Genomic DNA, 24,805 nt, shown 5'->3' with positions numbered 1-24,805 from the left:
AGGACTACTTATGCTTGAAGAGCAGGAAACCCCTAAGCCTGTGTTATTTAGAACAAAGCCTTTGATCAGCAAAGCATTTTTGTGCCTTCTTAGTATTGTCCCCAAAATCAATGAGATGACTGAGAATCATTTAAGATAATAGTCTCCAAGCATATTTTTCACCATAATAACTCTCTCTCTTTTTTTTTTTATTACCAAAATTTATTTCAAGATGTTACCCAAATCACACCTTTTAAAATATTTTTTCTACTACGACAATCCATCCTGACCTTTTTTTCATTACTACTGTTAAGTGTTTGCAAAAGTTTCATATTTTCATTACTACCATAAGCTCTGACGCTCTTGAATGATTTCGCGTGTGCTATGGTAAAGATGGCCAGCCTCAGCCCCACTCACGGGGGAAGGCGGGCAGATTAGGCTCAACTGCGGGGTAATCAAATTAGTCATTAGAAGTATTGGTTCATAACCTTGTGAATTATCATTTTGTTTCTTGAAAAATGTTCTTGCTTATGCTGCTTCCTCGACAGCAGGCTAAAGGAAACATATTATTGTCTGGATCCAGGAGACGTAGAAGACATTTTTGTTAGAGGGAGTGGCAAACACGGGCAGGATTATCAACTAACTATTAAGTGATTCGCACGACATAGGGAACCAAAAAATGAGGAAAATAACTTGAAAATGTAGCAGATAAAATACTTATTTACAATAATGTAAATCACAAAATTGGCTTAACATCCATCAACTTACCATCAATGCAAATAAGCCGCACACCATAGACCAAAAACACCGGCTTAAATGACGTCATCCAATAAATACCACTCAAAATTCAAACTTCAGAATCATTTTACAGTAGTGAAAGACAGCAGCACAAAGATAATCAGGACTTTACATCCTTCAGCACTCCCCCTTTCTCCAGTTCGTTTACTAGGTCCCTCAAAGCTGGAACCTTCATAGCTAAAGTCCTGTACAATCTAGAATACCGAGCTCGAGTACCATCCGCTGTCCTAGCAAGAGCAAGCAAGCTCAGAGACTCGGGAAGTTGAGCGAATAACTCTTTCATTTCCTCCAAGCTCATGTTCTCTAAAACAGTTGGTCTTGGAACAACTCTAACTATCTCGCTGCCCTTGGGTTCTTGAACCCGGGAATCAGCTTTAACCACCAATTCAGAACTCGAGTTAGCTCCACACTTTATGATGAATGGGGTTGTTGAGCCTGTGTTGAACTGCAAAACATTCCACTGTCCCACATCTGTTTCAACAGCAGACCCCATGTCTGCTGAAAGTTTTGAAGCATTTGCCGCATGATGAAGCTGGTCATCCTCCTCAGCAACACACTGTCGATGAAACAAAAGAAACATATAAACAAAAATCGCATGACAAAAAGCATTTACCCCAAACTTCAACTTCTGATCAAGGATGAAATCCCAACAAAACTTGAAAACGAGTGCTATCAAGTTAATTTGGCACTCTCACACAAATGTAACAAGCGGTTTTTCTAACCAAATATCAACATCAAAAGAAAAACAAACCAAAAGAAATCTTCAGTCCCAAATAAAACGGAAAAACATGCATACACATGCATGTATGGAAGCAGCAGACAGATTTTTTCTTTTTTCTTTTTTTTTTTTTTGTGTGGTAGAGGTTTGGGGGGTTTGAGAGAGACTTTAATCTAACATCAAAATCAGGTTGACAAGAAGTAATTATTGTAGCTGAGTAACTGCAGACCAACTGAGGTTTGAATTTGAACAGAAATACTCGCAAAGACATCTTCCAAACTACTTAAAGCTACACATCAAAAATTCACATGTTCCCTCACGGCATGATTTACAAACCACAGAATTCAAAGGCTGGGCTTCCAGAAGTAACTAGAAAGATATAATTTTACCGCACCTCTACAGCTTTACGAGCCTCTGTAATGTGTTTTCGCGCACAAGGATGATCAATATCAAGTAGAGAAGGCATTCGATCTGCAAGTTCATCCAAAGATGAAAGCATCGATCTCTTCTTACTCTTACTCAGTTTTCCTGCTGAAGACTGCCTCATTATATCCTGTGAAAACACAGCCTGTTAGTCTTGCAACCTCATTCATTCACTGCAACCTCGCCTTTCATCACTAAATACTGGAGGCACATGCCTGTCTGAATCTGTTACACGTGTGTGTGTGTGTGAGAGAGAGAGAGAGAGGCAGAAAGAATTTAAGAACCTTCACTTGCTTCAGTATGCCATCAAGGGAAACTAAAGAAGCTAGTCGTGCATCCTCAGCTGCAGTTGAAGGATTCCTGATGGGTGAACCACTGTCCCCTAGAGTCACCAATGCTATGTCACTTCTCATTTGTTGCAAAATCTAGCAAATGAAACAAGTCACTTAGATTTTAGATGACAAAGGAAGTTTCTCTGGGAACCAAATTTATAAATCAAAAGGCTGATATGATCATGTAAAAAAGAATCTTCAATCAATAGCTTGATATGTAGAAACTACCCATCAGAAAGCAAGATGGATAATCTTCTGGTCAACAGGAATGTCCTCTAATTTCAATGTTGATTTTGTACATCAAGAAACATCCAAATACTCCATGTTATAGATGAACACAATAGAAAGACAAACCTAGCATGACTAAATGCTGACAAGTAATTTGACGGACACGGGCAGCGAGAATTAAGTTGGGGCACCATGAATTTCTATATTCTCTTCAACAAAACATTGCACTCTGAAATGGGCCTAACACTTCCACATTTCCTCAACAGGTGGTGCTTGGGACATAAAAGCTATCAATTTTTCAATTTAAATTTCCCTCTTTTCCAACAATGTTCACGTAATTTGGAAATGAAATAACATTATACTAGCACAATTTATATCAGAACCAGAGACTGTAAAACCTCAATATCCTACAAATTCAAAACATTGCATTAGATGGGCCTAACTCTTTTAGTGCAGTAAACAATCTGCAGGATAAAATCTATGGCTAACTGATTATATGCGGGAAAAAACAAGAATATGAAATGAAGATACCATAAACAATAATGAAATGACTATACTACCCATGATATGAACAAGAAAAATAAGTTTCAGAAACATCACTTTTGAGCAATTAGGTTCTTAGGAACTGAAAATTAAGCACTGTAACACAGGACAATTACATATAGCTTGTAAATTCAGCCAAAATTGTGATTGGGAAGATTATTAGCATCCTTTACAACTACGAGCCAGTTAAGATTTGTATAAACTTGACAATGAACTGCAGTCTGCAGAGGTGCCATAGATTTTAGAAATTGACTTTAGAGTTTATCTACTTATTTGCAATAGGAGAAAAAATAAGGAAAAAAAAACCTCAGAATTTTTAATTTTCTATAAGATTTTCCCCAGAAATTGTCATTTTTAAATACAGACCCACCTTCTGTTAACTCACCTTCGAAATTGCCATAAAATAGTCAAAATTGGTATAGATCTAGCCGAAAATTAATGGGATAAGTACAACTTTTACTCTCAAAATTTATTGATAAACAAATGCTTCTAATCACTGAACACTAGCTAAGTAGTTCAGTAAGGTTTTATATATATATATATATATATATATATATATATATATATATATATATATATATATATTACAGAACTTGAATTTCTGCTACCTTTCTTCTCTTGTGATCAACGGACTCTAGGGCTGATCGCAATTTAGCTACTTGAGCAGAGTCCTCTGCTATTTCAGTTGCCAAGGTACCAGCAATATCCTGGCAAGGATCAAAGTTACATAAGCAAGTACCAAGAATATTTTAGAAGAGATGCAACATGGTCTTATTCTGCTCTACTGGAATTTATTAACAAAAAAAAAAAAACAACAACAACACTCTTAGCTGCCAATCAACAGCAGCAACCCCATTAAAAGGTGCATCCACAAGAGAAAACAGGAAATTTCTCATCATAGACTATGATGGAAAAATTTTACAAGCCAAGGAATGGAACTGACACAGCTGAGCTGACCAAGAGATTGGTTGGCTACCATAGGCAGAATAGTGGTAAAAACATAATCCAGCTTTGTCCATGGCACAGAACTGGTAACTTTGAAAAGAGCATTTGCTCATGCAAGTCACAAACTTATATGGCGAGAAGAACTAATGGAAATGGAAAATTACTCATGCAGTTAGGTCATCGCTTTTAGTCCATTAATTTGTCATTGGGATTCTGAAAAGTACTTCAGAAATGGGGAGGAAAACCAAAAGAAAGTGCAGGGATTATACAAATTAGCAGTGGATCATAAGAGTAATCATAACTCTCAAAAACCAAAAGAAAGTGCAGGGATGATACAAATTAGCGGTGAATCATAAGAGTAACCATAACTCTCATGAGTTCGAATGCAAGCAACTAGTGGTAATAGACTTGACACAAAGAAAATTGCTCAATACACACCTTCAAATGCTGCAGTTGAGAATTATAAACTCGTTTTGCATACTCAGATAAGAGCTGCCCCAGAGCATCAGTACTAGGAGGTTGAGCAGCACCAAGTCCAGCCATCCAACCATCCATTATTGCAGTAGAAAGAAGCTCTAGCTGACCAGTTGCTCCTCCAACCGTATCATCAGTCACAGAGAGAAAATCAAAGTTTTCAGCTAGCCAATTCCGGATCTGACGCTGTAACTCACCAGCTGGAGTATGAACAAAAAGCGCTGCAAGAGCCCTATTTCCAACAGCAAAACTTTTGGCTTCTTCAGTTATTTCTCTCAGCTTTCCACCAGTTACATGTTGTCTCCATGTTTCCTGCACAATTATGTCAATCAAGCCCATGGATCATAAGCAAATAGCTGAATCTGAAATGTGTTCATAAGCAAAAACATAACAATTAAATAGCATAAAGAATGCATAGCCTATGTAAAAGGTGCACCGGGAGAACAACCTTTAGAGCCCCCATTTGATGGAAATCAGGATTATATTTATCTTTGTAAGAGAGGTTAGCTCTATGATGTCTTGTTATCAGTTGCAGCACCAAATTTCTATTTATTAGCAATTTATGGACAGTAGCAAAGACAGTATAACCTTTTGATGAGGCCTTTAATGCCTACAAAGTATAATAAATGATGGCAAAATTAATCATGTGGGTCCTACTTGATGGCAGATTTGGCCACCAATGGTCAGGAAGCATATCACCTATTCCACGAGAAGAGATATCGACACACCATGTCCCAAGGGATGTGCAATTGGTATCTGTAGGTGTTTATGCATCATTTCACCAAGCCAACAGGTTAATTGGCAATGACAGTTCCAATTAGAAAAGAAAAGCAAGACAGAGTTGACAAGATTGCCAAGCACCATTACCAAAATCAAAAGAAGAGGATGTATAACAGTGCCAGATGGAATTCTGATTTGAACTTACACCAACTAAAATTGTCAGATCTAGTGGAAACATAAACCAAGTATACATCATGTTAACAAAGCATTCACACTGGATCCGTTTGGTTAGCATAATTTGCCAAAAAAAAATAATAATCATTCAAGTGTTATGCAGCTTGCATCATATACACAATTTACAAACACCTTTTTACCTCACATAAAAGTATACCATCAGTGGGAACTTTGCTTTCTGGTTGGGAAGTGTCTCTGTCCCTTTTACTTCTTATTACTCTTTTCATTCACTTTTTCTAACATTTCTAGTACCAACTAATTCATTCAGGCGAGACATCTTATGATGTCATGATGCGCCCATTCCTATGGCCATTCCTTTAATACTTCTGGCTCTTGGGAGTCTCTTTGTAGGATACTTGGCCAAAGTGTGACCTGTTAGCCCATAAGTAAGTACTGTAACGAAGCGGCTGTTGCTCACCCGACACCATCGTGCAAGGTCACAATTCACCCAACACAATCATCCGTTTGGCTAGCATAATTTGCCAAAAAAAAAAATAATTCAAGTGTTATGTAGCTTGCATCATAAACACAATTTCCAAACACCTTTTTACCTCACATACATCACATCACAAAAAGTGCTACACTGTTATTCCAAATAATTTTTTCAAAATAATCTCCTACCCAAACACAGGCATAGGTTTTATGCATAATGGCACCATTATGCTGTATAACTTACAGGCCAAACCCGACATCCTACTACCCCTTCTGGACAAGGAAAACTAAAAGTTGGAATCAAAATTGATCATAATTAAGAACAAAGTAAAAAGCAGAAACACCCAAAAAAAAAACAGATAGTATTCACCTGATCAATACCGCGTATCTTCAAAACTACTGATGACAATTTTGACTTCTTTTCTGGCTTAATATTTACTTTAAACCCTTGAATTTGATCCTCTACAAGAGCATTCCTCGAACCAGAATCATATCGGACGGGAGATCTTCCAGGGCTGCTACCACGACTAGAACTTCTGCTTCTTCCACTATTTGCTTTCTCCAGAAATCGCTCAACTGGTGGAACCTAACACCAGTTTGGTACAATTAGACAGGAAAAACCTTCAAAAAAAATGCAGATTCTAGCACATTTGTGTAAGAATTCTGAAAGGTGAAGGCAAAATTCTTGAATACCTTGATAGACTGCAGCTCAGGTGACCTAGCAAGCAGAGATCTGATATACAGAATTCTAACCCGAGAAACCAGCATGGTGTCCATCACCCTTTTTGGCTCCATTTTACGAATAAAACCAAAAACAGCATCTCGTATTTCTGCCAGTATTTCATGCTCCCTAGAAGCGCCAGCTTTAATGACAGCAGCCAAAACCTGCAATGTTGAACGTATAGTCATTAGCGCAGATAAAGAAAAATACTGGAAACAAACAACAATTCAGCAAATTATAACTAACCCGAGGAAAGTTTTCAACATCATGGGAGAGTTAAACCACAGTACAATAATTACAATAACTGAGTTGCATCATCAAGATTGGGTTCAGAAAGGAAAACATGCAATAAGATATCCAAAAAGAGAATCAAGGAGCAATCAATGCATCAAAAAGCTTCTCAATGCACTCAGTTCTAATTCACGCTCAAAGAATGCATATAAAGTCGCAACAATATCAGCTTCAGCATCTGCATGGTTAATATTATACTTCTCAATTCAGCTAACAGATAAAAACTTTTAACTTGATAGCTTATCATAGCCAATCCAAAGCTAAGGCACACTACTAAATGTTGACGACCAGCATCAAGCGCCTCAGATGTGCAAAGACACAGAAATAGTGAAGTGTCTAAACACTAAACCTAACGAAGCAGGGGAATACACACATCTTTCAAGTCACAGGCATGCTCATAGAAAAATAATTTGTATTCATGACCACAAAGCAAAACAATGTTATACTCCTTTCATAAGCATTCAACAAAAGCTACAGAGACAGACAAGAGTGTATGAAGATGAACACAGCAAGAGACCAGATACAGGACACCCTTCCAGCAACTTCCCATTTTTTCTGCATCGTCCCAACAATCTCGAACAAGGCTTCTCTTAACACAACTCATTCCAAGCCAGCAGAACCAAAGAATTTAAACAAAATTCATGATTTGCCTCCTCTCCTATTATAACTTAATAGTAATGCATTCTCTGAGGCATCCTTCTGTATTTAGACCCAATAGGCCCAGGAATGATTGGTTGAGTATTTAGTAAGATACTTGATTTAAAACTTATTATAGTCACATATCAACAACACTGCATATCAAATACTTTCTTCTTTTTACTAAAAATGCTTGCCCAGGTTTTAGCATTTTTGTTAGGATTAATAACACATTTTACAACACCCAAAAGATAGCTGCCGGAACAATACAATTGCCTGACTGGTTTTGAATCAATAGAAAGTAATCACAACAATGACAATTAAGTAATCATCTTGAATGTAAAAGATCCTCCAACTCCATAGTCCACTTCAGACAGCAGTCATGGCAAAATGATTTGTATCTTACCAGCATCAAAAGTTTATTTGCGCCATCTGAAATTGCAGCTAGACTGTCATACTGTTCAGGATCAAAATCGTTCAAAGCAGAAGTAAGATATTCACCAGCTGGCGTGGTCTTTACTTTCTCAACACCTGATTTAACCAAAGCAACTGTGCCTTCAGTCTTATCTGAGGCCAAAGGTGAAGGAACAGCTACAGATCGCCCTTTAACATTATTATTATCATTTCTGCAGGAAAATTTAGGAAAAGTTAAAATTTTTAAAATGACAAGAATCAACAAGCTTAGTTACAAAAAATGCTTAGTCAATTACATAATAACTCTGAAAACCAGTTTCAGACAAGTACCTTGCCATGTCACGAGATGTAACCTCTTGTCCTCCAGGGGATGGGCTTGAAACCTAACAAAGATGGACAATGAGGTGAGGTAAGATTTTCTGGCGTCAAGAGTAGCAAACACTAGATGTCCAGAGGTCCAAATATTTTTCAGTGAATAGGATATAGCATGTCAGGCAGCTAAGATTACTTCCATTTCTGAAAGGGGCAGCATTCAGCCATTCAAAATAGCTGTCCCATTTAAAGCTCAAAACTAACATAAATTAATAACAGCTAGTTTGATGATCAGCCAATGACTACAAAAATCCATCTCGGTATCAAGAAGCAGGAATTCAAGCTAAAAAAATTCAGTCATAGAAGTCCACCCCCAAAATAACAAATTAAAGGATGGAAAATTCAACTTAAATTGCAAGATGAATCAGTACCTGCAGTGAACCAGCTGAAGTCGATTTTTCAGTCAATCTGTCAAAAAGTCTCTCATTTTCTTCATGCAACCTCTGCAAAACCAGAGAATTTAACCAATATGCAGGTGACGTGATTTCAACAAGAAAGAGGATCACTCATTCGAAACAAGAAATAAGTATAAACCAAATTGTGTCAAATGTCCAGAGGCAATAAATAAATCGTGTCAATAACAGCACAAGGAGACAAAATTCAAACTTCCAGAATACATTCTATGACACTCAAACTCAATTTCTCATATTTATTCTTTTGCATCTCAGTATTAACCTAGACTTCTGTAGCTTTCTATTAACCATGCATCTCACTATTACCTATTTCTGTATTTTTCTTTTCACCATCACTCAACATTCAGCATACTTCCACTTTTCCCCGTTTTGGAGGCATCTCTTTCCTAAGAGCTAGAGCAGCAGACAGGTCCTACATTGATGGCTATCTGTTAGCCAATATAAAGTTTCAATATGCTAGACCATTTTGGACATTTTGACTAGCACACAGCTCAGAAGTATTTAGCCATGGAACTACATTTTGTATTTAACTTCCCTATGTTCGCACACAAAGTTCATATTGAAACAAATTTAAGTTCCCAATCTCGACCCCATTTCGTGTGACTTGATAAAAATAAGCCTTAAAATGATTACCATGCCAAAGCAAATGGAACAAACTACATCAGCTCTACAGATTTGAAAAGTATGAAATACCTCAATAAGTGCATCCCGTTTCAGAAGTTCCTCTTCAAGTCTTTTAGTAACAGCTGCAGAATCCATATTCTCTCCAGTCATTTGGGGACTTGTTTGCATGTTGGACTTTGATTCTGCACCATTTGTTGGCCTAGCCTCACGGTTATGGAGTGCTTCATTCAGCTGTGACTCAATGCTCTTTATTTTGGCCTAAAACAATCAATTACAAGAAAGACAGAGCAAAATCAGCAGCATCCAATATTTGTATAGCTTCTGTATGCATGAAATCAGATGATTAACCAGTCTATGCATAACTGGAGTCAGAATATCAGAAATAAGCAGACTTGGCTATGAGGCAAAAACATATCATTGACACAGAGTTACTGAAAAATTAAGAAACCGTAGAGCCCCTGTTTCAACTAAGATGCCAAATCATAAAGAACTAGGCAAAAAACAAAGCATTCTGGTCGGCCATAATCCATGTAAATTGAAGGCAAATTCCAGGTGAAAAGCAACTGCCTTGAGGGAAAGAGGAAATTTAAACGGGACTAATCCATCGACCTGTAAATTTTGAATGGTAGAATCCCGTTCCTCTATCTGTAACTTCTGATCTTGCTCCAACTCTAACAAGTGAGAAACTTGATTCCTAAGCTGGGTATTTTGCTCTTTCTCTATTCTGTGCTTATCAGCAAGCATAATATTCTCTGACTGCAAGAAATAGGAAAAATGAAGCAGTTCAGTGAAAGAATTTTTTGGCATGGAACAAAAAAAAAAAGCTAGTAAGAATAGTTCATAATGGAACTTAAAAAGTACATAATTAAGAAAGATACTTCCCACACCACTAAATGAACTCATATCGGTCATTTCAACAGAATTAACAGGCTGAAAACATCACATTGGAAAAGGAAATCATAAACTTCTAAGAAGTCATTGTATTTAGAACAAAAGAAGAAGAGCACCATCCCATGGCCAACCTTAACCACTTTCCTAGCGGGTGTTAAATTATTGTAACAGATACAAATCTCCCATGGCCAACCCTAACCAGTTTCCGACCAGATGTTAAATTATTGTAACAGATACAAATCTCCTATGCCCATAAATGTAAACTCTATATGAATATGAGTTAACATAATGCAACAGATTACATGACTACCTTTCCTGTTTTATTAGGATAAACATGAGTGAATCAAGATCATTCTTTTATATTGCAAGATCAATTAGGACGTGTTGCATAAACATTTCAGAAAGCTAGAACAGCAGCTGATTTTCTTGAAGAACTGGTTCACAGTTTTGAGCAAACAGTAGTTTTTAAAGATATCTGCAGCTCCCAAAGGAGTTCAACGGACCAATTAGGCGAAGGCAATGGTTGTTACTATGTTAAAATTGGAGCATATTTTAGGAGGTTAGGCCCTTCGTCCCCACCTTGTAACTTCTCATTCGATTTGTTAAGAACAGGTAAGGCTCCCTGCCAGAACCCCCACCCCCCTGGGGAGTAAAAGGTGGCATTTTTCTGTTTGTCATATTCTTTGAAAAAAGGAAAGTATTAACTTGGACTGATTCCTCTGCAATTTTGTTGCACTGGCCATAAATCCTGATTCATAACAACATATCACCAGCATATATCATATCCACTTTGATCAAGACAAATCATTCAAAATGAACCAAAAAACTGAACAAGAGTCTTGAACTTAGTCATTTTACCATTGCATATTTCACATCTAAGTCTCCCCAGAATGAGTTATACAATCAGGTGTAGCAATTTTATCCAAATACAAGAAATCTTATGAATCGGGTCAACTTGGAACCTAGTATAATTCGAGAGGCAAATAGCAGCAATTAGGGCGCTAAGTTTTAAAAGTGGCATAAGTATTGACACAAAGCAGGACTAATTCCTACTTAAACAGTACATCTTATTTGTGACATGACATTGAAGAAGAAAGTTATTATCTTCAATAAGGAATATGAAATAAGACAGCCATGGACATCTGACGACTAACCACCCATTTGGTTGGGGGGTTTAGCACCTTTCAATGGGAATGAGAGGGTAATGATTGGCATTGATGGTGTTTGGTACACCGCTATGGGTTTTTTCATTACCCACTTTAGGTCTTTCATTACCCAATACTCATTATCCACTTATTTGGGCACTTTCACTCCCATTAACAATCAAGATAAAAACAAAAACAAACTAAAAAATAGGGAAGGAAGAGGACGAACAGCAGCATCTAATCTCCAACTTCTCCTATCTTGCCTCCCCCCTTTTGTTTCATCCTAATCTCTCTCTCCTGCCTTCTTTCTCCCTCTCTATACCATACAATTTCTCCCCCTTTTCTCTCTCAGAAGAAGTTTTGGTCTGATGAGATTTTTTTATTTTTTAGTAACAATTTTGAATTTAAAGTTTGTTGGATTGTTGTGTAATACCAGAGATCATTGTATCTAGCAGTGTTGAAGACAATGAGAGGTCGGAGAGGCGGAGGTGGCAAGGGCAAAGGGATGAAGAGGACCACAAAAAACAAGGAAAGAAGAAGACAGAAAAGGAACAAGAACAGGAAAATGAACAACAAAGATTGGGAGATCGGTCAGCAGCATGCAAGAAGCAAAAACAGAGAAAAAAAATGGTGGTGGTCAAATGGGCTGGAGATGAAGAAAAAGAAAGAAAAGGACAATAATTTCCTTTTCTTATGCAAAAAATCATTGCCACCAAACACAAGATTCCATCAAAAGGAATCTTCACAAACCCATTGTAATTGAGGGTGTCTTCCATAATGATTGTCATTGTCATTCCTTAGTAGTGACCAAATGAGTGGTAAATCTCCATCTTGTTTAAAAAGCTCTGGCGATATGCAACTGACAGGAATAATAGCCGTCCATATGAGCAAAAAAATTTCCAAAAAAGAAAAAAAAACTCTTGATCCTCTTGGTCCTGCTGTCCCTTGGTTTAGTTTGGTGTGGGGGAAAAGCATGTGCCTAGGCTCTCCTTTATTCTATGGTTGACATGTAAAAGAAGAATAAACATAAAGGATAGACTTCTCTCTTGGGGTATTGAAGTGGATGTTAGGTGTGTTTTGTGTGGGTCTGCTCCTGAAAATACAGATCATTTATTTTTCTATGTCGATATTTATGCAGTATGGGAATGTGTTCAAAAAAGCTGTTTGCTTTATAGGATTGCAGCTCATTGGAGAGAAGAGTTAGCATAGTTCATGCAGCATTGCTCAGCAAACTCTTTTTGTTTTGTGTTACTGCACTTGCAGCAACAGTCTATCATTTGTTGACGTGGAGGAATAAAAAGGTATTCAGGGATGTGCTTGTTCTTACTGAGCATGTGTTTCATGAGGTGCTTGCTGATATTAGAGGTATAGCAGCCAGATGGAATCGTGTAGCAAGGATACAGCCAAATGTGGACTTGTGTACTGCACTTGGGATTCACTTTAATGTTTTCCAGTTAGCTAGGTAGGTACTGTATATGTTTGGGTTTGTTATTGTATTCCCGGTAAGAACTAGATGTATTGATTGGGGTACTCCCCCTTCTGGGTATACTCTTTATTGCTGATCAATGGAAAAAAAGGAAGCTTACCAAAAAAAAGACAAAAAACTGAATATAGGTGGCACTGTTTTTTTTGGGTCCTATTCTTTGGAAAAAAAAGAAGAAAAGATTAACTTGGACTAATTCCTCTGCATCTTTGTTGCACTGACCATGAATCCTGATCAGTGACAGCATAACACCAGCACATACGATATCCACTTAGATCAAGTGGGACAAATCATTCAAAATGAACCAAAAAACTGTACAAAAATATCAAATTTAGTCCATCACACTTTCCACATATAAGTCTCTCCCTAGAATGAGTTCTACAATCAAGTGTAGCAATTAATCCAAATACAAGAAATCTTATGAATCAGGTCAACTTGGAAGCAAGTACACTTTAAGAGGCAAATAGCAAGAAATTGGTTTAGTTTTAAAAGTGACACAGTATTGATGCAAAGCAGGCTTAATCCCTAATGAAATGGTACATCTCAGTTGTGTGATGATATTGAAAAAGAAAATGATTATCTTCAGTAAGGAATATGAAATAAGAGAGCTATGGACATCTGACAACTAAATCTCCATATTGTTTTAAAAAGCTCTAGCAATATGCTACTGGCAGGAATAAAAGCCTTCTATGTGAGCCAAAATTTTCCAAAAACCAAATATTCCACCAACTATACAAGTAAAAAACACTTGAGTTCCTCAAAGATCAGGTTGATGAGAAGCTCTATAAGACATGCTAACAGCAATGATGCTAACATTTGAAGAGATAAACTGCACATTTTAGCATTTGACATTTTTTATGATTTCTCAACAGGTTGAATACTCTTCCAAATACGGTTTCTGAGAGTGTGTACAGGATTGAGGACTTTTGGCAAGAAAAAGATTTCATGTTGTATTTTGGTGTTTGAGTTACACGAGCTTTTGCTAAGGACAAAAAACCAAAAACACCTTGCCATGGAAATGCAATTTCCGCCTACCAAGTTATTTAGCTCTTCCTAATAAGTTTGATTGCATCAAAACAAACCACAAACTTCCAACCAGTCCCTTTATGTGCTTTCACTTTTACAGATAGTAGTCACCAAAAGGAGAAAGTTATAAATAGCTCATTTTGTACAATAAGCCAAAGTTATTGCTAAATGGCAATGAGAAGTCTTAAATAGAGAATGGAGAAATGTGGGGAAGCATGAGAACGAACCTTTAAATCAGATTGAAGTGTAAAAGAAACTTTCCAAGCTTTCTGAACTTCATTAAAAAGAAGGACGCACTGATCATTTGCATGTTTTAGAGCTTGTTTAAGTCCCAAAACATCTTGCTTCAAGTAGCTGATCTCCGTCTCTTTTTCATACAATTCTTTACGTGCATCATTTGCCTGCATGCACATTGATCAGAAGAAGAAACTGTATAAATATGGATTATCGTGATCCTGATACCAGTTCTTGTACAAACCACAACTATTAGATCATGGTATGGTCATGCTTGTGTTTAGGCATGGAGTGATCAAACTTGTCTTTGTATCATGAAAGGTTTTCCCTTTTCCCTTTCTCCCCTCCCCCGTTGGGTTACCAGATGAAAATCTAACTACAGGCCTTCCCATTCTCTACCTCTCCCATCTTCAAAGATGACTAACAAACGGTTAAAGCAATGTTAAAAAGCAACACTTTGTCAGTTCAGAAAACAAAAGAATATTTGAAGATGTCTTACAATATCCCTCCATTTCTTAATCGTATCTCGATTTCCCAGGCTGAGAATAGAGTTTCGGGCTCTGGCAGCAAAGTTAAGGGATGATAGTGTCTCAGTCAAATTTGCAGCATTTGGAGAGACGTTAACAATTACCAAGCTTTTCGAGCTTCCACCTAGATTGTCAGCATAACATAAGTTAGAGCTGGTCTAACATTGATATTTCATGGGCAGACAGATAAAAACTCATTGTTGCAGCCCAGTAAACAAAAGTGCTAACTATAATGTACAATTGTGCAAAGTATCTAAATTATTATTAATTACCAATAAAAAAAGTCACAAACAAAATGTTGGATATACATATTGTCGAGTAACTCAGAAGGTTATCAAATATTAGCAGAATAATTAAGATGTGCAAGACACATCGGTGGAAAAAAGTTAAAGAAACAAAAAGGTGTCTTTATAGTGATGTTGGTTCTCTTGTGGACAACCAGGAAGAACCATCATGAGAAAGAGAAAGTAGAAAATATTGATAATATATATTCAAATCCATCAGGCAATTTTGTCATGCAGTGAGAATTCTTCACCAAATTAGTTCCACAACAATGATTAAAAGATACTCTCCAGATTATTTTATCCGCTATGATGTGGTACAAACTTAGGCAATTTTGTGCAATTTTTGCTCAAAAGGCTCTACTTGACTCTGAAACAATCACTGGAGTGACACTTAAATGCTTGTCATGGTAGAAGTCCCAAAAGCACTTGGATCAAATCTTCCATTCATTCTGAAATGTTTTTCCATATACACACTTCAGATATACCTTTAGATGTCATTTTCTGCTTCATGAGCTCTTCCTGTTTCCTGCCTATATTTGTACTTCTGATAAGTGTCCTACAACCTCTACACCTAAGATGAGCCTCTTAATACTATTCCTTTTTGAAGGCTCCAGAATGGCAAGCGGTTTGGTGTGCTACTCATTCATGTATATATATGTGATAATTACCAGCCCCATGGTAGTGAAAAAACACGTCTACAACATTCATGCCTTTTACAAATCGTCATCATCATATCTTATTCAACAGTTTGACAGCAGACAATAATCCTTGACCTCAATACTGTGTCCCAGGAGTATCCAAGTGTTATATCACAGTATACCATGTTAATTCCCGTCCAAGTTTATGTTTCCTGTATGATTCAAGATAAAGGAATATCTTTCAAGATCAAGGAATATCTTTCAAGATCCTCCCTTTCTCCCTCCATCTCTCTGATTGACTTGTATGAATACTATTGGTTTACCCATCTCTTCCACCTAGGCAATGCTTCTGAATAACTTTCAGAAATTTAGACAGTCCAGCAAAGTGTTTGATGAGATTTCAAAAAGTTATGCAATTTGGGGGGCAGTTATGTTCTCCAAGTATGCTTAGGCAGGTTGTGTGGCATTTATGAGGTTGTCATTAAACAGTTCTCAGAATTGGTGTCTTCTAGTCTCCAGCAGGAACCCTATATGCCTGTAAAGAATTCTAATTGAATGATATGAATTATGAAGAGAATGCTTGCTTTCGGATACGCCTTTTGGAGTAAGTTTCTCCTCATGGACCTTTTCTGGAGTGGAAATCAAAATTAGGGGTTGGTGGCAGAGGTCAATGGAGATGGCAGAAGTGGGCAACAGAGATTACCATTTGCCATTGGTAAAGTCAGAAGCTAGTTGTTTTGAATTGGCATGGAGGTTATCCAAATACAACATTCATTTTGCTCATAAGTGAATAGATTGTATTCTGCTTACTTTTTCTGAGATGCAATCTATACCCTGCCAAATTCAACTAGAACAGCTGTTTACCAGCCCAGGCTTATCAGTTGTGCCAAATAAGGACTTTGCTACAAGCAAATGTATTATACAAAAGAGAAAAAATACCTAGTGAATCTGCAAGTAATTTTGTGAGCACTGAATTTCCATAAGGAACTGTTTCCTTATTGGATGTTAAAGAAGCCAAAACATCTCCCAAACTGCACAAACAAGGACAAGCATAAGAAAAGCTGAAATGCGTCAGTTTTCCTAGAAAAAATAAGTTTATGGTAACAACCAATAAACCCTCTGCTCTGTAAGAAATAATACATACGCTAACTAACAACAGTCTTTGTTATCTCAAGCACCAAACAGAACAATCACCAGTTATCAAGAGTCCTGCCTAACCCAGTGACCAACAATACATGCAGACACAGAAAAGAACTCAACCTAAGAATTAAGTTACCATGAAATGTGTACTTGTTCACCAGACAACATACAAACAACAACAAGGAGAGAAGGAGCTAGTTACAACTAAAGATAGTGAATGCAGGAATTAGTTTAGGACATCAAAATTTTGAAAGTATAATGTAAAACATTGATTTTAGTTTGATCCATACATGGCAGAGTTGATAAGCAGCAAGGTTGCACGTTAGATGTTCTTTCACAAGGGAGAATTGAAACAATGAGGTTATGCTGAAAACAAGGCAACTAAATATACGAAGTACATACGCGGAGAGTGATTTCATGGCATGCAGCAGGTCTGTCACACGTTCTCCACTATCATCTTCAACATTGGAACTTGCACTTCCAGCCAAATCAACAAGAGAAAGCTTGCTATATAAGTTCTCACCCGTAATCAAGTTGTCATAATATATATGCACAGTGATGACCCTGAGGAAGGAAATGAGAATTCTCAAGAGAAAGCTAGACAGTAGAATACAACTGAACATAGATGTTTCCTGAAGCCCCACGTAATTCATACATCAAATACAGCAACAAAATTGCATAAGGATCGAAAGACAGCTTTTTGTAAGTCCAAGAAGTTTCTTCAGGCCAGTCAAAGAGTGCTACACTTAATCATTACTTAAGAAGCAAAAAGGGAATGATTTAGTCAACACATCAAGAAAAATGTTCAAAATACCTCAGGATTATCAGTAGAAGGAAATTGGACCCTAACATACCATATTCCAAAAGTACTGTCTAAGTGGAGAAATAAACAAATCCTGGTTGAGTAACACGTTATTGCTGCTGACCAATTACTCATCAGAAGGGATGATAATGGGCAGGGGGCCTTCTTGAATCCCTTTCCCTACTAGTAAAGTGCGTGACACCACCTAGACAACCCCCCCCCCCCAAAGGGAAAAAAAAAAGCACTCAGAGTTGACAACGACCCCTGAGTTTTGGTTGCTGGATACCATCACAGTTTTGAATATTGGATATGATTATTTAATATTTCCAAATGTGAGTCAAATATAAAAAAAAATTTCTGAAGATCTAATGCCAAATTTGCACTGAAAAACTTTTAACTCAAAATGAAAAACAACATAAAATAACGAGCAAGCATATATTAACACAAACATGCAACAAATAGAGTGAAACCGTTACTTGTACAACTTAAATGTTAAATATTTCTACATACAGATAAAATGAGGAAAATCAGCCCTGATGCAGAGACCAACAACCACCCCCATACCCCTAGCCACTTACAAGTGGAGAGTTTTGGCTCCTAGACCTGCCCTAACTACCAGATGTCAAGAATTACATAGAAATCAAGCAACAATACCCAATGTATCAATTTTGTGCTGTTCCTTCAATAGCAAAAGCGTCTTAAAGTGCAAATTTAATCATTGGTCACTAATCGTTCCAGGATTTCCATAATTTATGCCAAAAGAGAATTGATGGCTTTTAACAAATCATTCAAGAGGATCTTTGATTTTTTTTTCTTTTTCCAAAAAAAGGGTAGCAAGGGGAAGACCATGGTGAGTAAAAAAATCAAGCCATAAAAGGAGCATGCATTGGTAGGGAAATAGAACTATCACAAATTTGAAGCTAGACCATACAGATGAGAGACGTTAAACTTTAATACATCGGTTCCTCGGTTCTGCAATGCCACTTTGAGGACTCGGGTGAAATCAATTGGATTCTCAACTTTTTCCTGCACAAGTTCAGCAACATAATCTGTGGAGCCCATCTGGATCTTTGGAAGACCACTCCGAGATTCCAAAAGCAAATCTCTAATCTACAGAATAATGGTTGCTGAATGTCAAGTATTGCTAAATAGAAGTCAATACTTAAAATAAGCAATCCAGAATGGTCAAGGCACCTGTTCATTGAAAAGCCCAAAAGCCGTGAGAGAGAAATTAAATTTTGAGGTAGAAGTTGTATCGGAGTTGGATAAATCAAACAGCTCCTCAAAGCATCGAGCATATAGGCCACGATCATGGCTAGATCCTTCCTGCGGACAAGACCTTGCAATCAGAAAGCAGTTCATCATAGTATTAACCCCCCAGGTAGTGCTTTTCAGCACAAAAACATCAGGTTACAAACATCTTTATGCGGTCATGTTTGGTCAACATAAGCATACAACAGTATGCTTAATCAAGAAAGTGTCCTTATAGAATTATTTACAAGTCAAAGCAATTTAATGATGATGTGTACCATGTATGGATGAAGAACCCGTTAACCCGAGATTAAAAAAAAAAAAAAAAACACAGGGTGAGACATAACTGCAATACCCTACACAGAGAGAGAGAGAGAGAGAGAGACCATAGTATGTGTCTTTCCTGACTGCGTTTGTCCGTAAGCAAATATAGAAACATTATACCCATCAAATGCTGACTGCACAAATGGCTGAACATCAGCGAAAAGTTCAGCTGCAGAAAGGAACATCACAGTGACTTAACATTCCAGAGAGTGTTAGACGAAAACAAATAAAAGCTAGTAATAAGGTCCACTACCTTGTGCAACATGAGGACCATAAACCCTGTCAAACTCAAAATCCTTCTTTGGATTGGAGACGTTATCATCACCAGTATTGACACGAATAGTACAGTCATCCGGAAACTCAACAACTGATGGACCTTCATCTTCAAAAAGTGGTCTTGCACGACAAAATACCTTAATGCTTCCTGAAACAGTACATCCAGCCTAAATCTCACATCAATTTAGTAAAATATTCGTCCTATTATATTTCTTGTTCCCATTTTTTGTGCATGTGTGCCCACAGGGAATGAATTGTTTGTGAATAATGACATCTCTCTCTCTCTCTCTCTCTCTCTCTGTTTGCCTGTCTATCTCTATCTCAAAAAGGAGTCTTGCACGACAAAATACCTTAATGCTTCCTGAAACAGTACATCCAGCCCAAATCTCACATCAATTTAGTAAAACACTTCTCTCATTTTCTGTCTTTTTCCCATTTTTCGCTTTTTTTGTTGTTCATATGTACCCACAGGGGACGAAATTGTTTGTGCACGCGTGTGCATGTTTGTGCCACTCTCTCTGTATTTATCATTTTCTCCCATCTTCCCCTGATTTTGTGCATAGGCGTCAGTGACAAAAGGAGTCCAGAGGCCACTCAAAATCCTACCTTTAGCCGTCAATAAGTCATTAAACAATTTTTTCTTCTCATATATCAGCGGAGACATTCTAGCTTCCATTTCAACCGCAGCCTGATCTGAAAATAATTCATGATTAAGAAACCAAATCACCCACGAAGATATGCAGGCAAACAAGAATGGATAAGCTACAGCTCTGATGTAGAAAATATGCAATCAGATGAAACAAGAGCTGCCAAAGCCTATGAATAACCATTTACCTAGTTTACGAGTTTTATCAGCAAGTACACCTAGATATCGCATCAAGCGATCCATTTTTGCATTTGAGTACTCTTGAAGATCAACGGCTTCTTGTCTAAGCTCCATGTAATCCTCTCTCACATGCTGCTCAAAAATGTTTATGTAGATTGCCAACAGAAAGTACTAGAATATTAGCAGAAGCCAACAACATATTCAAGCTGAAACAACACAATCAGAAATGCAAGATTTTAGAACATCACAGATAGGCCAATAATTGTTTCAAACATGCACTTCATTAACTAAATTCCAAGCCTGACAGAAGGTATATTACTTCCTCAACTGCAGTAACAGACACTAGCATTAGCTTAGAGTCTTTAATGCTGTTTTGAATGCCAACAAAGAGAAAAAACCAGAATTCCAAAATATTACAAACTAGAATGTCTGTACTAGTCCACATCAATGCATGCCATAAATTACTGGCTTAATATTAACAGGTCTTGCCAAGTCGAACTCCAGCTGAATGCATACTAAAACTCCAATTGGTAAAGTTGATATTGCAAAGGAGAGAGCTAATTATATTTTTCCTTCTGCCAAGCTCCAAATATGGTCTACATTGTAAAGCAGATCTAAACTATTTTATTCTTTTGCAACCACAGAAAAAGTAAAATTCTTTGCTGAAAGGAAAATAAGCAAAGATTGCAAGAAATAGATATTTCCATTATAGCCTAAATTTCCAATTATAGAGAACTAGATAAGGCAAATTGACAGAAAAAAAATCATATAACTCATGCCTACCTGGCAATGTGTTATAATTTGTTCTGAATTTCTCTGTTATAATTTGCTACAGTTTTTCTATGAACAAAAACAAAGTATGATTTTCCTACTTTGAATTTCCTTTCTCACCAGTCATAAAAATTCTCCATTTGTTGTTTCTGCAAACAAGTCATCAAAAGCTTATAGCAGGTTAGATGATTTGACTTCCAACACAACCATTACTGCCCAACAACTTATATTCAACTTCCTCAACAGGAAGTTGATTTTCTCTAGTATGTACAGACTTAGTTGATTTTCTCGACAGCTACTAGGGTTGGACAAAAATGATTAAAAACTATTGTTCCAGGTCAATAACCTCTTCTCTCATCTTTGTGTGTGACACAGTAAAATAGAGATGATATGTATGACCTTATAGATTTTAAGCATTAAAAGTAAATGAAATGTCACAAACTCATCTATTCCACCATGGGCAAACTCCTTCACCACACCCTTCTATTCTTTTTTACAAGTCTTTTCATGGTGTAAGGTATAGTTTAGCCTCATTCAAGTTCAAGAAGAAGAAAGGGAAAAAAAATCTGTTGATGAGACATAATAATCAAAAAGGCTAACAACAATTGTCTAAAGTTATTAGGCTGAGAACATCTATATCTCTCAATAATGCATCAGTGGAGTGTGTATCGTATCAACTGCAAAATTACGCAATAATAACCAATGTTTACTGGTTCATTATCAGTGGTATGGACTTGTCTGTGATCTTGGCTTTCCATTCTTTAAGAATATTAGACTGAATGTATTATGGAATCACTTAGCTGAAACTACAGTAGTGCAAAGGTATTCCTATTTCTTCTTGTTGGAGTTTTCTGATATTTGCAATCCTTGCTTGAGCTATCACTCCAGCAAATCAATTAGAACAGAAATTTCTATTGTGAAAGGACCCATGCATGCTTTTCACCATATTGACCATGCCAAGCTTTGAATGTTCAACTATATCTAAAAAAAAATTGAAGAGAATGTCAATCCTGCAACACAGCATTGCCCTTTAAGAAGTTCAGAATTTAGTACCAAATTCTATTATTAATAAAGTATTTTTCTTATAGGAACTGCAGTACATTTTAGTAATTTCTTCCCTCTCCCTTTCTTTGGTTAGATTCTTTACATATATGATATATCCAACACCCGCCAGAAATCTAAAAGAGAGGGAATACCCATATAGTTGTAATCTTCCTAATGAGTGGGCCATTCAATTTAATTTGGAGTGCAGATTCTCTATAGTATAAGAGATGGGCTGTGTTATGTCACCCAGCAAGGAAATAGATTAAAGATTGCTGCTGGAACAAATACCACAATGAAGATCAATTACATTTCAAGTAGAACTTTGCCAGATCTGACTCATGTCCAGATTGAAAAATAATGTCTTCTGACCATACAGCAACTTTTACCAAATTTTTTCTTGAAATGGTTATTAAAAACATTGCAGCCCTTTCAACTAACCGAAAAAGTATATGCCACCGCCAAGATCATCTCATGGCTTAACCATGAACAATCGCATATTGAAGTGAGGTGGCAACAATCCAATCCTGCAAAATTCAGCAGCAACTATCTACAAATGGGATACCCCCAGCTCACAACAACCTTTAAGCTTTAAATGAAAGCCAAAAGAGATAAGGCAAAAAAAGAATTACAACTCCCCAGTGACTGCTATTCCCAAGTATACAATCTCCAGCCAGTTTTGATAATGCAATATCGCTATACAAGGTTGCTGGTACTATAATTCTTTACTAAGACTACCAGGGCTACAGCCATTGCTATGAAAATTACATGAAACAAAAACAGTAAAAGTATTTCACAAGCAGTTGCCTCAGTCCCTTTGCATCTAAACTATCTCCAGCTGCCTACCGCAGCCATGCTGAAACTAAAATTCACAACTAAAATCAGGTAAAGTTTGTCATTTTGGCGCCTTAAAGAGAACTCTAAAATCTTCCCCAGTTGCCCCATCACTGTTTGGGATAATCGTCACCCTACACTTCATCTCAATAAGAAAGAATTCTAATAACGTTGTCAAATCCTATAGGCCCACACACTGTTCAGTATCAAACCACCACTAACAAGTTTTATTTTCCTCACTGTTATCAAAAAGATAATCAATTTCTTGCTACAAACTGAAAACCTCTACTCTCAACGACTTCTCCTCCAAATTAGCCCAAAAAAAAAAACGCATCTTTGGTACAAGAACTCCTAGAAATAACTACTAGCATAACGGAGTTAACTACTAATTTGTCAACACAACAACTCACTAGATGGACAAAAACAGCAACAAAATCACAAATTTCCAAGTACATTGCCGCAAATCGTCATAAAAGCATTAAAACTGGCATAATCTTCATCCATTATTGAACGTGAAAAACAACCGAAAACAAAAAAAGTTGAACTAAAAAAGTGAGACCTCGACTTTATCCTTCAGTTTGAAAAGCTTGGAGCTGAGAGCATGCTTGGAGAGCTCAGAATGCGTCGAAAATGAAGACGTAGAAATCGAGTACCTCCGAGCCAACAGCGGAGGTCTCTGATAATGATCCTCCCGCTCCGGTGACTTCCTCGGCGGCTCAAACCCCGTCACCTCCCAGTTCCACCTTCCTTTCTGCTCCGCCATCCAATCCAGTTCTAATTTACACCAATAATTTACAAATGCGAATCAAAAATTCACAAATGAAGTTAAATAAAAGAAACAATAATGAGAGATTGAGAATGTGGAATTCTCTCTCCCTCTCTCTCTTTGTTGCTCTCCCCCCCCTCAGCACTGCTCAGTTTCTCTCTCTAGCTTTTGTGGAGTATTACTGGTCACTCAAATGAATTCCCTCTTTGTGAATTTCGATTGCTTTTAACTCTTTTTCATTTCATTTTAGTTTTTTTTCCCCTTTAGTTTTGGAAGACGTTGAAAACGACGACGTAAGAAGTTCAAGGAATTTGCATTTTTGTTGGGCTGGGCGTGAAAAAACGACCACGTAAGAGGAGGTCGAGTGATTTGTTTAGTGGACACTTTTAAGCTTTGGTAGTCACAAAAAATTTAGGGCTTCGGATAATTTGAGGACTCGCTCTCAATCTTTCATCACGGGGATGGTACCTTTTGCTGCATGTGGTATACCTTTGTGCTTTGCTTTAATTCTTGTTCCGAGGGAGAGTTAAATTGGAGTACTTGATTCAGAGTTGATGAACAGCAAGCAAATTTCCTCTCAAGCAAGTTTGATTAGCCTCCTGAAGTATTTGAGTTTTGGTCTTGTTTGGATTGCTATCTTTTAGAATTTTTGTAGAAAAAAATACTGTAGCGAGTTGATTTATGTGAGGTAAAGAAAATAATTAAAAAATGTATTCACGGAAAATGCAAAAAATTTTTTAAAAAAAATTATTTTTCCAAGCAAATATGATTGGATGTTGCAATGTGTCATAGCAACCATAACGTTGCTTAACTATCTTTCTGCCACCTGCTTTTATGCAGATATCAACGTGCCTTGAACTGTCTCCATTGATGTTATCATTTCTTGACCAAATTGCTACAATTTGAAACGCCAATTGGAGGTTAAAAACATGTTAATCTTATCCGGGATCAGATTTGAGGAAATTGTTGTATTTGTCAAAGTCTTCGATTTCTTTTGATCTCTGAATGAAAACATAATAGGGGTTGTCACCAAGAACAGATTTGAGTTGCTAAACCATAGACTTTCTGAACTTGCTTGAGAGAGCCACTCCATTTTACAATTCATATTCCGCATCATGGAAATAGAGTTGCAGATTTGATGCCTTTCACCATTACAAGGCCTTAATTATGGACTGACAAAATGATACATCTGTTCCTGTACTCAACCCGTTTAGATGCCATAATTTTTCCCTGCTTAGCTCTTTGTCAT

General features: G+C 37.1%; 1 protein-coding gene across 2 annotated transcripts; it reads right to left on the bottom strand.

The window, feature by feature from the left end:
• Positions 1-679: 679 nt before the first annotated feature.
• On the bottom strand, positions 680-23,772 carry LOC113700524 (kinesin-like protein KIN-14B). 2 transcript variants are annotated; one of them, XM_072058658.1, is made up of 23 exons: positions 23,350-23,772; positions 20,153-20,276; positions 19,925-20,011; positions 19,296-19,466; positions 19,105-19,211; positions 18,662-18,793; positions 18,399-18,577; positions 17,068-17,229; positions 16,465-16,556; positions 14,576-14,727; positions 14,070-14,243; positions 9,907-10,053; positions 9,367-9,555; positions 8,632-8,703; positions 8,219-8,271; positions 7,881-8,100; positions 6,520-6,711; positions 6,197-6,412; positions 4,405-4,752; positions 3,630-3,728; positions 2,203-2,343; positions 1,890-2,048; positions 680-1,333 (listed from the first exon to the last, which is right to left on the bottom strand). In XM_072058658.1, the coding sequence occupies exons 1-23, from the start codon at positions 23,551-23,553 to the stop codon at positions 878-880; spliced, it is 3,876 nt and encodes a 1,291-aa protein (XP_071914759.1). In that variant the 5' UTR covers positions 23,554-23,772; the 3' UTR covers positions 680-877. The 2 variants fall into 2 exon arrangements, with proteins under 2 accessions (XP_071914759.1, XP_071914760.1); XM_072058659.1 differs by having other exon boundaries at positions 18,425-18,577; positions 23,350-23,771.
• Positions 23,773-24,805: the final 1,033 nt, after the last annotated feature.

The sequence above is a fragment of the Coffea arabica genome, chromosome 7e (assembly GCF_036785885.1).
Source record: "Coffea arabica cultivar ET-39 chromosome 7e, Coffea Arabica ET-39 HiFi, whole genome shotgun sequence".
NCBI lineage: Eukaryota > Viridiplantae > Streptophyta > Magnoliopsida > Gentianales > Rubiaceae > Coffea > Coffea arabica.
This window is presented reverse-complemented; position numbering and strand designations above follow the sequence as displayed.

Excerpts from the sequence above, each read along its gene's own strand:
- LOC113700524 (XM_072058658.1), bottom strand. The coding sequence starts at position 23,553 with ATGGCGGAGCAGAAAGGAAGGTGGAACTGGGAGGTGACGGGGTTTGAG. Across the intron at positions 17,230-18,398 it reads AAGTTTAACGTCTCTCATCT|GGTCATCACTGTGCATATAT; the intron begins GTATGGTCTAGC and ends TTCCTTCCTCAG. Across the intron at positions 4,753-6,196 it reads AGATACGCGGTATTGATCAG|GAAACATGGAGACAACATGT; the intron begins GTGAATACTATC and ends ATAATTGTGCAG.